The sequence below is a fragment of the Eschrichtius robustus genome, chromosome 5 (assembly GCF_028021215.1).
Source record: "Eschrichtius robustus isolate mEscRob2 chromosome 5, mEscRob2.pri, whole genome shotgun sequence".
NCBI classification, from domain to species: domain Eukaryota; kingdom Metazoa; phylum Chordata; class Mammalia; order Artiodactyla; family Eschrichtiidae; genus Eschrichtius; species Eschrichtius robustus.
In genome coordinates this window covers 51,049,095-51,062,938 of record NC_090828.1, presented here as the reverse complement: position 1 = coordinate 51,062,938, position 13,844 = coordinate 51,049,095, and the positions used below count along the sequence as shown (strand labels likewise).

At 39.8% G+C, this 13,844-nt stretch overlaps 1 protein-coding gene across 1 annotated transcript in view; it reads right to left on the bottom strand.

Moving 5' to 3' along the window:
• FRZB (frizzled related protein) overlaps window positions 1-9,846 on the bottom strand; it is a 32,135-nt gene extending 22,289 nt beyond the window's left edge. The window contains exons 1-2 of the mRNA XM_068544823.1: window positions 8,792-9,846; window positions 1,780-1,827 (exon numbers count right to left, since the gene is read on the bottom strand). Of these exons, the coding sequence (XP_068400924.1) occupies window positions 1,780-1,827; window positions 8,792-9,269 (526 nt within the window). The 5' untranslated portion in view covers window positions 9,270-9,846. The remainder of the gene's footprint in view (window positions 1-1,779; window positions 1,828-8,791) is intronic.
• Between the last annotated feature and the right edge of the window lie 3,998 nt (window positions 9,847-13,844).

Sequence of the window (13,844 nt, the reverse complement as noted above, 5' to 3'; positions counted from 1 at the left end):
CAGAGAGAGAGAGAGAATGAGAGAGAGATTCATTCAAATAATCCAAGAGAAAGCTAGGAAATTGGAAACAGGAATGAAAAAGAGAGGGAACAAACATAAAACAAAATAGTGGCTCTAAATACAAAGATATTAATAATTACAACAGATGTAAATGATCTAAATATACTAATCAAAACACAAAGGTTGACAGAATGGATAGAAAACCAACACCAACAAAAAAACCAACTATATGATGTCTAGAAGAAATTTATTTAAAACATAATGATGTAGGTAAGTTAAAAGTAAAAGGATAGAAAAAGATACACATTGCAAACACTAATCAAAAGAAAACTGGAGGAGCTACATTAACATAAAACAAAATAGACTTTAGAGAAAAGAAAATTACCAGAGATAAAGAGGAACATTACATCATGAAAAGGGTCAATTCACCAATAAGACATAAAAATATTAAATGTGTACACACCAAATAATGTCACCTTTGACTTCATGGAACAAAACTGACAGAACTGAAAAAAGAAACAGAAAAATCCACAATATTTGGAGACTTAAACATTTCTCTCACAGTGATTGATAGATGTAGTAGATAGAAAACCAGCAAGAATATAAAAGAACTAAAAAAAAGTATCAATCAATAAATCTAATTGACATTTAAAGAACATTCCACCCAGTAACACCAGAATATATATTTCCAAAGTACACATGGAACATTCACCAGGATAGACCATATCCTGGGTCATGTAATAAATCTTAACAAATTTAAAAGATTAAAATCATACAAATTATATTCTTTCACCATAATGGAATTAGAATAAAAAATTAATAGCATAAGAAGAACAGAAAAACCTCCAAACAGCACCAAATTTAACAACACAATCCTAAGTAAGGCATGAGTCACAGAGGTAATCTCAAGGGAAATTATAAAACATTCTGAACTGAAGAAAAATCAAAATAAAACCTATCAAAATTTGCAGGATGCAACTAAAGCCATTCTTAGATGCAGAGCACCTAGAACTCTTAAGTATTGCTAGTGCAAAATTGAACAGTCATTTTGGAAACAGTTTGGCAGTTTTTTTATGAAGTTAAACATACCTTTATCATTTAGCCCAGTAATCATATTCCTAGATATTTACCCTAGAGAAATGAAAGCTTACATTTACACAAAAACCTATACACAAATGTTTATAATAGCTCTGTCTATGATAGCCAAAAAGTGGAAACACCCCAAATATCCTTCAAGACATAAATGGATAAACAAATGGTAATACATCCAAGTAATAAAATATTCAGCAGCAAAATGGAATGGACTATTGATACATGCAAAAACTTAGATGAATCTCAAAGGCATTTTGTGTGTGAGAGAAGCCAATGTCCAAAGGTTACATACTCTTATCATCCCACATATGGCAATCTCAAAAAGACAAAAGTATAGCAATGAAGAACAGATCAGGGTTTGCCAGTGGTTAAGGGTGGGAGAAGCTCAAGGGAACTGGGGTTTTCTTGTTTGTTTGTTTTGAGGTTATGGAACTGTTACGTATACTGACTGTGGTGGTAGTTACACAAATCTAAACATGCATTAAAATTCATAGACCTATACACAAAAACAAAAGATCAAATTTTACCATGTTAATTTAAAAACTAAAATTAATACAAATAAATATTTTTATAAGTTTACTTTGAAAATATAAGACACAAACTTCCCCAAATAAGATTTGAATATCTAGGTAACATCAAGACTAATCTGACCACAAAAGAAAACCAGGAAGATAGTGATATACTCACCACTGCTTGCCCCTCTACAGTTTCCATTACTAGAATCCATAGGAAAATCTGAAAGGAGATGATAGAATAAAGTAAGAATCATAACATATTCATTATTATTTCAAGAATTCCCATATTAAAATCTAATTCAGTCACAAGTTGATTTGGGTAAGAACCCAGGTGTCTCAAGGAAATTGATTCTTGTTAGTGTTGTGAGGTTGACACACTATCATTTGTAGGTCAAATAAGGACATGATGTATTCTTTCATGTGATTGAAAGTTGATATACTCTTTTGAATCTTCATCAACTGTGCATACTATTTCAGTATGTAATAAACAAAGTTTCTGAGTTTCACAAAAACTTCCTGTAACTTTAAAGCCCATGAATATATTAGGTATTCACCCAACACATTTCTTGATGGCTAAAAGAACTAAATACACCTCTTCGATAAATAGATGTATCACACTTCACTGGCATACATTTTAATTCTTAGTGCTTAAGGAAAGCATGCAGAAAGCATTCTTGTGTTTCGGGTTAACTGCAGACTAAACAGTTCGTTAGCAGAAAGGAAGCCTACCATCTAGGGACTACTCAAGCCAGTGCAATTAACAGACACAGTAATAATTGGAAAGTGCCATTGACTCTTTTCATGATCCCCAAATCCCGGAAAATGATAAAATGATAAATGGTAATGAAAATGGTAATTATGTAAAATTCTTCTTTGTTCTAGTTTAGAAATCAGCCTCTAATGAATAACACTGAGTGCCCCAGCAAAGCACTATGCTGTACCTAATTATATGTTCTTACTGACACTTCAACTCAGTACACTTACACGAGCATTTTACATTTGTATTAACACTTTATGTTAAGTGAGTTTAATGCCTCTGTTTATCCTAATAGAAAATAATGTTCTTCCTCTGTCCTTTTTCTTCACAGGTCATATCATGAATAAACTAAACAAGGAGGGGTAATACCATTTTAGAACAATAATACCCAAAATTACAACTAATGAATTACTTTCCCAGGCTTAGTAATCATTAGCTGGTATTTTAAAAGTTATATCCTAGGGAGTTTCCTGGTGGCCTAGCGGTTAGGATTCTGGGCTTTCACAGCTGTGGCCAGGGTTCAATCCCTGGTCGGGGAACTTAGATCCCGCAAGCCTGAGGTGTGGCCAAAAAAATTAATAAAAGATAAGAAAAAAAGCTATATCCTAGGAAAGATGGCAGTCACCAAATAAAAATATAGATAATTAGGCAACAAATACTTGATTCTAAAATGTTTGGTTCCACTCAGGTCAGAGTCTATGAATTCTACTCTTGAATAAGTCTAATAATCATGTGATAATATGCATATGATTTATACAAAGATGATCTCTCCGTAAATTAAAAAAATATATTGATCCACATTTAAAATAATTGTTTAATGTCAAAAGATTGAAATAAAACTGAAAAATAAAATTCTTCTCTTGGAAAAAGAAAACCCCTTTGAAGCAGCTGAACCTGGGAGATTGGTTTTCTTCTTTTACTCTTATTCATAGGAAAATGTTTCTACACTTTTTAAAGTGCTTAGACATCAGTTGTTAGAATTATAAGAGAGAAAACCAAAGTTTTCTGATCATAAATAATGCAAAAAAATGTTTTCAGAAAGTTAAACTTAGGAATTCTAACAAAATTATCCTAAATTAAAATAGTGGGTATTATTAGTAGGTTTTAATGCCCCAAGGATTTCAGGTAGGGGTCATAGAGGTTTCCAGGAGAAGAGCTCTAAATAAGAGCTGGAGAAGGAAAGGAGGGTTTTCCAAATAGAGAATAGCACATGCAAAGGTCTGGGGTGAGAAACCACAGGACTCATCAAAGGACCTGCAAGTCTTCCAGTGGGGCTAATAGAGTGGTGTAAGCAGAGAGAAAGGAAACTAGAGAGGTAAGAAGGCATGAGATCATGAAGACTAGAGGCAGATATCAAAGGATTTTAAACAACAGATTTGTATTTCAGAAAGATCACCCTGTTGGAATAGGGAGGCATCATACTGGAGGTCAGCAAGCCAATTATCATTCTAGCTCCATAATCCATGGAAGAAATGGTGAGGCCAAAACAAAGAAAGTACCATTAGGGAAGAAGGGGAGGGAACTGGATTCAGAGTAGATCTCATAGCACTTGATACCTACTGAATGTGGGGGATAAAGAAAAGGGTGGAAGCAAAGCTGACTCCCAGGCCTGGAGTATGGGTGTGGTGGTGTCTCTTAACAATATAGAAAATACTAGAAGAGAATAGGCGTATGAAGGTAAGGAGATGATGAGTTCACTCTGGGGCCTGCAGAGACTGAGGGGCTCAGGGTTAGACAGGAGAGTCTGCAAAGTATGTCTCCTGCTGTCTCAGAAGTTCAGAGAAGTACTTATCTCTTATCTCTTGGAATCCATTGTCCAGGACTGTCTTCTATTCTCTTAGGCCATATATAAATGGGCTTTTGAAATGCAATGAAGAAAACTTGTTCCTTTAACTGAAATCTGATGGTCGAAAGACACAGATTCTCTGTACAGTTAGTATCACCTATTTCTTCATAAGAGAGGACGTATAGCTTAGAACAGGTCCTGGTTTGAACCTTCTTTCTATTAATAGCTTTACGGACTTGGTGCACTTAACTTCTCTAGATGCTTCAGCTTCCCTTTCTGCAGATAAGAGTAATAGTATTATACCTACTGTGCAGTTATTATGAGAATTAAATAAATTAATATGCATTGCCCACTTAGAACAGCACCTGGAACACACTAAGTGTTGTTAGTTCTTATTCTGTGGCCGCTAATGATTCCTGTTCCTCTTCCCAATCACATTAATGTTGATTTACCATTTATCATTCACTTCACATGAATATTTCTTTTTGTTCTTCACAATCCCAATGTTAAGGTCAGATGACTTGCTCAAGGTACAACATTAATGGCAAATCTGGGATTCCAACTAAGGGCCCATAACTTTTAAACTGGTGTTCTTTAAACTGAGGATATATAGCCAATTCTTCATCATTTAAAACTCTATATGGTGGTTCTTGGTCTCCTCTTTTGATACACCTAGTAGGAGGAGAAAGGACAAATATAACTTAGTCATTTTTGCTATTTATAGCAAACAACTATTTAGAATTTTGTGGGAATAAGATAAAAGTGAGTTACTGAAATACAATTTGGAAACTACATGAGATTCCATTACCACTAATAATTGTGTTAGCTATAAATAGAATTTAATATCACCGCATTCTAAAATACTCTTCCCTACCCCATCCAGAGTGCCTTTCGATATTTTACATTATGAAGAAGCTTTAGAATCATGTTTTCTCTCTAGTCTTAATCTAAAATGTCCATTTCTCCTTTCCATTCCATTTTCCTCCTCATATCACACTAAATAATTCTCCCTTCTTGGTATTTGGCCCCTCAAATATTTGTAGAACAGGGCTAAAGAAAAGGCTGCCTGTTCCCCAGAAAGTGGAGAAATGATTAAACAGCAGTGCATGCATGTGAAAGTTGGCACAGCTCTGCCAGGCGAGAGAGGGCTGGGAGAAATGTGCTGGGCAAGAGCTGGGGTGACAACAAAAAGCAGCAATGACTGAGGAGCGATTATAAAGCCCTTGGCATGGCAAACCAGGAGGCTGTATAAACACCAGTTAACTATCAGACCATAAATTTTCTTAAACACTCAACGTCTACATTTCTCAGATAAACTATTTGTAACTAACAGACATCCATCAGACTCATTCTTTATACCTATTGCTCCCAAAGGGATTTGTTCTTGAGCCTGAGGTCCAGGTCCATTTGTGTACAATGAAATACAAAGTTTATATTCAGGAGAAATAAGATCCGCTTTCCCAGTTAGTTCTCAGTGTGAAGCTTGTTTCCCAGAGTTGAACTGATAAAAGTTCTAGGCCGTACCTACATTTACCAACAGAGCATGTTTGTCCAAAAAAACAAACAAAAAATCAATTTGAATAACAATGATAATAATGGTAAAATAGCAATAGCAACAGCAGCAATTTGTTGAGGACCTACTATGTACCAGACGTCCATGGGGTGTAGGCAGTATGTCCCCATGTTACAGATTAGAAAACTTTGAATTGGAGTGGTTATATCATTTCCCTATAGTAACAGTTGGTATGAGGCCAGAGTCAAGATTCAATACCTGCCTAGTCTGCCCCATTCCAAGCACATACCCTTTACTCACTATACGATATTAAAGATTTGACTAATGTCTTAATTAACTGGCTGAATGACTAAATTGAACTGAATTCTCAGATAAAGCAGGTGTACATGCAGTCTCAACTCTCTAGTAAATATAAAATGTGGAAAAAGAATAAATTTCATGTGAATTTCTTGGTAATAATCAGGAAGATATGATCTTTTCTTTATAAAAATATGTTTGCCCCTAATATTTCACAACAAAAAGTAGTTTGAAGCGATATTTCATTTCAATAAGATTTTGCTTTGTAAAATGTCCTTAAACTTGTTGGTGGAGTCATAATGTACTACAAGGGAACAGATCTGTGTGAATGGTAGGATTTGAAAATCCTCTTGACATTGAAGGAACGTAAAAGGTGGTTCCATTTTGTTCAGGGAGACCTCATTTTTATATTCTGCTAGATTCTAGGCATAAGACATAGGAACTCTGTTTATACCTAGAGGAAGGAAAAAAAAAACCCTGCTTTGTGAACTACCATATCCCACTGAACCAAGGAGCATATTGCATCGTAAATTAAACTGGCCACATATGGTAGTTCCTAAGTAATTCCAGGTGCCTGACAGTTTGACCCAGGATAGGGAATGTAATTTTCAGCAAGCTGGCCTTGGAATCCACCATTCCATTCCCCTTCCCCACCTCCCCTTCAGCTCCCTCCTGCCACCACAGTCTCTGATTCACACTGAGGGTTATGGTAAAGGGAAGGGGAAGGGAGACCATCACTAAAATACAGTTCCAACTGCCACTTACCCCTACTTCTTTTTCTAGCAAGGATGCTGTCAGCAAAGCACATTATGGCATTTTAAAGCAGCTTAGCAATCAGGTTCCATGGACTGACAAATTGTTTCCATGCATGTCCTATTTGAGGGCTTCAATGAGGCAATTGTTCTACATTTGGTCCACGATGATAGGTAACTTAAGGGACACTTAAGGAAACTGCTTTCCATTCATATTGACCATGGCTTTTGAGAGCCATTAACCTTGCCAAACCTCTCTCATTTGAAGTGCACCTGTAACAGAGGTTTCAGAGCAAGAGGAGGAATGCATTTCAGTGTGAACCGTGGCCACCTCGTTCCTAGCCCTTGGCCTGAGAAGAGCACCAGCATTTAACTAATCTAAGTGCCTGGCAGACCAGGGCAGCAACTGAGCTCTCCCAGTGTCTGCACAGCCTGTAATGTTAATGAGTACAAAAGCTCAAGAGTGCTCTTTTAGACCAAAGATTAATAAGAAATACATTTCTTTTTGATTATTTTAAACAACCAGTCGTTGGTTCGTCATTAAAATCAAGACGACAATAGGGGTAGTCAAAGGTGATAAACTGAGGTGACCATCAAAAAGCTCTTGAAATCTTTCTGTTCAGTTTGGTTTTGCAGCTATTTGTACAAGTACTTTTCCCCTCCCCACTCACTGTATGTTAAGTGGGTCAATGCAATGTGCACAGAAAGCAATTTTTCCAAATCAATTCCCAGACCACCAAGAACTATTTTACCTAGAAACGGACTAAGGACATGAGCTTAGGCTGAGCAAGTTGAGAGGCAGAAGAAAAAGTTGATGCCCCAAAAATGAACAGAGAAGGAGGTATAAAGACATCACATCTAAGGGCAGAGTTGATCTGGGGAGGGTGTGAAAGAGGACCAATCATAAAAGATTGGGTTTATATTTAAAGTATATGAAGGGTGAAATTTTCGAGTTTTGGGTAGCTGGGAGGAATGATTTTGAGTTAGAATTAAATGGACCATAATGAACTAGGTTTAGCTGGGGTCTTAAGAGTTATGACTGCCCTAATTAGACCAAACACTAGTGAGAAAACAACTTGTGATCGATTCCATTTACTGTAGAACTGCAATAAAGTTTTACAGTAGGGAAAGATTGAAATGAACCGGTGCTTGATGCACACAGAGAAAGAGCATAAAATAAAGTATCGAAGACAAATTATTTGCAGAGCTTAAGAGTGGGATAAGGGGTGAGATTAAAAATAACATTACATGAGTGTATGATGATAACACGCCTTAAATATAACTCCTTTCATACATATGTCATTTACAAAATGACTTGAAGGCATGTGGGAATGTGAAAGGAGCCCAGCAATTTCACTCCGCCAGCTCTGTGGCTGCAGGAAGTCTCAGGAGCTAATTAGCAGTGCATGGCAATGTTTCCCAGCTATTTCAGTCTGGAATGGAAGAACAATTTATCTCATTGAAAGGAAGGGGAAATTTAAGGTGAAGGTAATTGCTCAAACTGGATGTTGAGCAAACACATACCACTAACATCTGTGGGTTGGAGTAAGGTTACTGGAATTATCTTGGCATTTTTAACGATTAGAAGAAAACAGTTCTTCAGCTCTCTGTTTTCACCATACAATCTTGACAAGTAGCTAAACACGAGGAATATAGAAAACTGATGACTGAGAATGCAAGAGAATCAGGCAAGAAAGTTAAGTGATTCTAAACAAATTAAAAAAGTAAGAAAAAAGCATCACTCTAGGAGATGTGGTTACTTGGACATGGAAAGAAGAAGTGAAGGGGCAGTGTTGAGTAGAAGTGTAATGGGAGTGGAAGGAACTGAGTGTTTTAGAAAGACAGATCGCCTATTGGAATAGAGCGCATCCGTTTGGAAGGGTGATGAGGTGAGAGGAAAAAAAGCATAGTGCTCGACAGAGCAGTAATTGAGGGAGACATTAAGAGAAGTGAACCAAAGAGAAAAGACAGAAATCAGAGAGTAAAGGCGAGTAACAAGGACTCCAAGAAGTGAGCGGCTGGAGGACGCGCTTGGGCCGGGGGTCGGGGCGGCGCAGGTTGTGCAGTGTCAGGACTCACCGGCTCCGTCTGCAGTGACGATGGCCTCGGGAGAGATGCACACGCCGCGGTCATAAACCGGCAGCTCCTCACAGGCCAGGCTTTCCGGCCACGAGTGGCGGTACTTGATGAGGATGGGCTCGCAGCCCTGCCGGGCCCGCTCGCACACAGACTTGCAGGGCTTGATGGGCTCGTGCTGGAAGTCAATGGTGCAGATGGGCGCGTACATGGCGCAGAGGAAGAAGAGCAGATCCGGGCTGCAGTGGGTGCCCAGCAGACCTTCGAACTGCTCGATGGCCAGGATGGCGTTGGCCTGGGTGCTGTGGTGCAGGTGGTTGGGCATCTTGGTCATGTTCCAGGGCAGGGACTTGCACAGCGGGATGCGGACGGGCTCACAGGCTGCCGCCCGAGCTCCGGGCACGCGGAGCAGGCAGAGCGCAGCCAGGGCGAGCAGCCCGGCCCGCAGCAGCAGCCTCCCTCCCGGGCTGCCGCACACCATGATCCCGGCGGGACGGGGCAGGGTGCAGCAGTGCCGAGGACGCCAAGAGGCCCGCTCCGCCGTCTCCTCCTCCCCCCCTGGAAGTGGACACAATGATCTGGGAGCTTCTCCTCCCCCGGCAATCTCACAGCTTCCTTGGATCAAATTCCCCCAATGGGGTACCACGAGCTTCGCCGAGCTCCAGCCGCCGCCGCCCCTGCCGCTCCTGCAGCTCTGGCTGCTCTTTCCCGACGTCTAAGCCTTCTGGGGCCGCAGCATCTATTTATTCCTCGCTCCCTCTGGCAGAAGCATCGGACTTCGCCGATGAATCAGATGAGAGGAAAACAAGAGGAAGCGAGGGAGAAATGAAAACAAAAGTAGAATTCAGCTGAGGTAGTTGGAGCTCTGGGGTGTCACCTCCCCTGGATTACAACAAGGTGCTAAAAGAAGCATGAAATTCTCCCAAGTGAGGAGGAGGACCGGAGGGGGGTTGGGGAAGGGGGCAACCAGAGGGCAAAGACTCCTAATGCGGGAGGAGGGTGCAGGAAGAGTTTGCAAGTCTTGCAGGCTGAGCAGAAGATCCAATTTTTGGTGAGAGCTGCGGCCAGCCAGCCGCAGGCAGGAGGGGACCAGCAGGAGTCTCGACGGGAGGTCTATGGCTCCGACCCTCTGCTCTTCGCTTTCCTACCTACCGACCCGACAGGCAGCTCCGCCCCGGTGCAGTCCCAGCCCTCCAGCGCTCGCTCCCCTTCCCGGGAAGGGAGTGAGGGGTCCGGAGAGAGGTCTGTGGGTTGGAGGCGGAGGAAAGGGAAGCCTGGAGAAGCAGTGAGGATGCGAGAACCCAAGACAGAGCGGACTTGAGACGACCACCTCTTCCCCACCCACACACGGGGGAGCACCCCCTCAGCCCCCCACCCCCGGCTCCAAAGGGGAGCCCCCAGCCTCTCACTGAAGAGCCCACCCCAAATCCCCACGAAGGAGCGCCCCCAGTTCCCCACTTGGGAACCCACCCGAGCCCCACGCTCCCTGGAGATATTTCCTTTAATCAAATTATAGCCTCACCTCTGTGATCACCGGCTCTGCAGAAAGTCAGACCTGAGGGGGAAAGACTTAAGCAACGTCACTCAATGTCCAAGTCGCAGGAAGCAGGGACCCCTGCAGCGGTGTTGGAGCCTTATCAACCCAGAGCTCCTGACTACAGAGGTCTGCATTTTGAATAACTAGGTGGAGGGAAATCGCCTTTCTTAAAAGGAGAAGAAACGCTATATAATTACAAATAGGCCACCAGAAGCAAGATACGGGTGGGTTTTTTGTTGTTGTTGTTTTGTTTTGTTTTTCCTTTGCCCTGCAGAATTAAAACTTTTGAGTTTTGCTTTTTAAGTTTCAAATTGAAAACTGCTTTAAAGTACTTGGGCATTTTTTTTTCCCGATTTTACTCACTAAAATAAAATGGCATTTATTAACTCTTCTCACCAATAATTTCACCTAACACTTGAGAGATGTGTAGGAAAATTACACCACACTGGTAATGATAATGATGATAATGACAACAATAAAACCCTTTTCATCCAAATGAGCTCAATCTAGAAAAGAAAATGGAAAACAGATCCCCTCCTGGTCTGCTCCTTCCACTAATGAGCCGCCCCTTTTCCTCCCTCTCCCCCTTCCTCCCTTTTCAGGGCAAATTGTAAATGAATGACCTGCAGAGGCACTCTTACCCTGCCCTTTCAATGGGAAATCACTGAGCAAAAGGATTGCAGAATGTCAGAAAACACAGCCTTCATTGAGAAGAGAAGGAAACAAACCCTAAAACAAAACAGGAAGTCACCTTTGCTCTGCATCACTGAAACATTTCGCTGCTTTAATCCATCCATTTCTCACAGTCAATAATAAGCAGACAAAAGATGCTTCCACTTTAGAGCATCAAGTGAGATGGTTTCCATTCCCCAGCATTGACTCGACAGCACTTATAAAATGTCAGTGCTAACCTGAGTTTATGGAATTTTATCTCTAAAATGACCATAAACAGCCATTTGGGACTGCAGTAAATTATTTCAGAAGGAAGTTTGTTCCACTTAGGAGAAAAGAAAAAACAACAGATGGCAGATAGGGAGTCATTTAAGTGAGTATACCAACTTTGCCTGGTCTACAATTATTTAGTGTCATTTAACAAAAGAAAGCCAAAAATTATATAAATGAATTAGATGAAAAATGATTTAGCAAGTAAAATTTAGGGGAAAAAACAAATATAAAAACAGTTAATAATAGAGCCTTTGGGGGGCTCTGTAAAGAAAATGTAGGTGGAATTTTCAATAAACTAGAAGGAAGAAGTGAGGAGTAGATATAATAGATTGTTTGACAAATATATTTTCCTGTTCATCTTAAATCTTAACAGCATGAGGTGAAAAAAATGAGCCAGTTGTTTTAATGGTTCTACAATTATCTGAAATAAAGTGTGTTTGCCTTCCCCTGCACATAAGTCAAATATCCCCTTTGTCTAACATGTACCCTCACAACTTTTCTCTAATCCAAATTTCTCTTTATCAAAACCCAAAATAAATTTCACTGCCTCCTAGAAGCCTTTTTGGGTTTTGGGGTTTTTAAAATTTATTTCTTTATTGAAATATAGTTGATTTACAATGTTGTGTTAGTTTCTGGTATACAGCAAAGTGATACTGTCATATATATATATATATTATTTTTCATATTCTTTTCCATTATGATTTATTACAGGATATTGAATATAGTTCCCAGTGCTATACAGTAGGACCTTGTTATTTATCCATGCTATATATAATAGTTGGCATCTGCTAATCCCAAACTCCCAATCCATACCTCCCGCAAGCCCCCTCCCCTTGGCAACAAGTCTGTTCACTATGTGTGTGAGTCTGCTTCTGTTTTGTAAATAAGTTCATTTGGGTCATATTTTAGATTCCACATATAAGTGATATCATATGGTATTTGTGCTTCTCTTTCTGACTTACTTCACTTAGTATGATAATATCTAGGTCTATCCATGTTGCTGCAAATGGCATTATTTCATTCTTTTGTGTGGCTGAGTAGTATTCCATTGTATATATGTACCACATCTTCTTTATTCACTCATCTGTCGATGAACATTTAGGTTGCTTCCATGTCTTGGCTATTGTAAATAGTGCTGCTATAAACATAGGGGTTTGTGTATCTTTTCAAATTATAGGTTTTTTTCCAGATATATATATGACCAGGAGTGGGATTGCTGGATCATATGGTAACTCTATTTTTAGTTTTTTAAGTAACCTCCATACTGTTTTCCTAGTGGCTGCACCAGTTTACATTCCCACCAACAGTGTAGGAGGGTTCCCTTTTCTCCACACCCTCTCCAGTATTTGTTATTTGTAGACTTTTTAATAATGGCTATTCTGACCTGTGTGAGGTGGTACCTCATTGTAGTTTTGATTTGTGTTTCTCTAATAACTAGCGATGTTGAGCATCTTTTCATGTGCCTATTGGCCACCAGAAGCCTTTTTGAGTACCCTGCCTGGTTCTGATCATTTTTCTAGTTAGTTCCCCTTGAACATCATTCATTTTTGCAAATTATTCTTTAGCACTTGCCAATTTACTGCTTCAAAAAAATGTCTTCATTATTTCATCTGGGTGGGCTGTGCCTTCCTAAATAGCATGTATTTTTTTTTTTTTTTAAAGAAGAGACTTCATCTTCTATTTCTTTTGAAATAGTCATTTGAGAAATGTTGGCTGATGGAACTTGGAATGCAATATTGTAAATATTAAAATATACATATCTTAAAGAGAAGTAAAATACAAACTGTGTAAATTATGATAGCTGAGTTTGAAAAGTAGGCCATACAGTCATGAAGGAAACACAAATGAGATATGGCATAGTTTCCACTAGTAGATGAGATGTACCCTCAAAACTGAGGGCCTTCAGACAGGCCCACACTAGAGAAAATTAAGGGAAGGCTGAAACCCAGTGCCCCAGAGGAAATAGGTCATTGGTAATTTGTTTCTCTTATGTTCTATTTTACACCACTTTATTTAACCAGCGTTTAACTGACAGAACACTGATCTTTTTGTAAAACTGCACCTGGGCTACATGAAAGACAGCTGATTGCTTTAGACATTTCTCCCTATCTGGTGAAGAAATTTCAAAGTAGATAATCTGTAGGCCACACAGAAGGGGCTGGAGAATTGGAGCTTTTAAATGATATTTTGATGGGCATAGCTATAGTGATCTTTTAGAACTCACATTTTGGAACTAAGGATGAAAATCAAAGAGTTTTATGCAGTGGATTTTATATTTGAGAAAGTTATCAAGGCAGCAAATGCAACTTATTGATGTACCAGTACCTTGCTGAAAAACATTTTATGAAAACCGGATTCCAGGACTTTGAAGGGCTCCTCAAGGCTCATCCAGTGGGTTTCTTCCAGGGATGAAGGCACTTCAGAGTAACCACATGGCACCTGGCTCTGCAAGAGCTGCAGCCTAGCAGCCCCCTTGCACCTAGTTGGGACTGTGGGTCAATTCTGGGCTCGACGGCTGCTTAGGAGCTACACCCAGACCCAGTCATGGCCAATCAGTCTTCTTATAATGCCTCA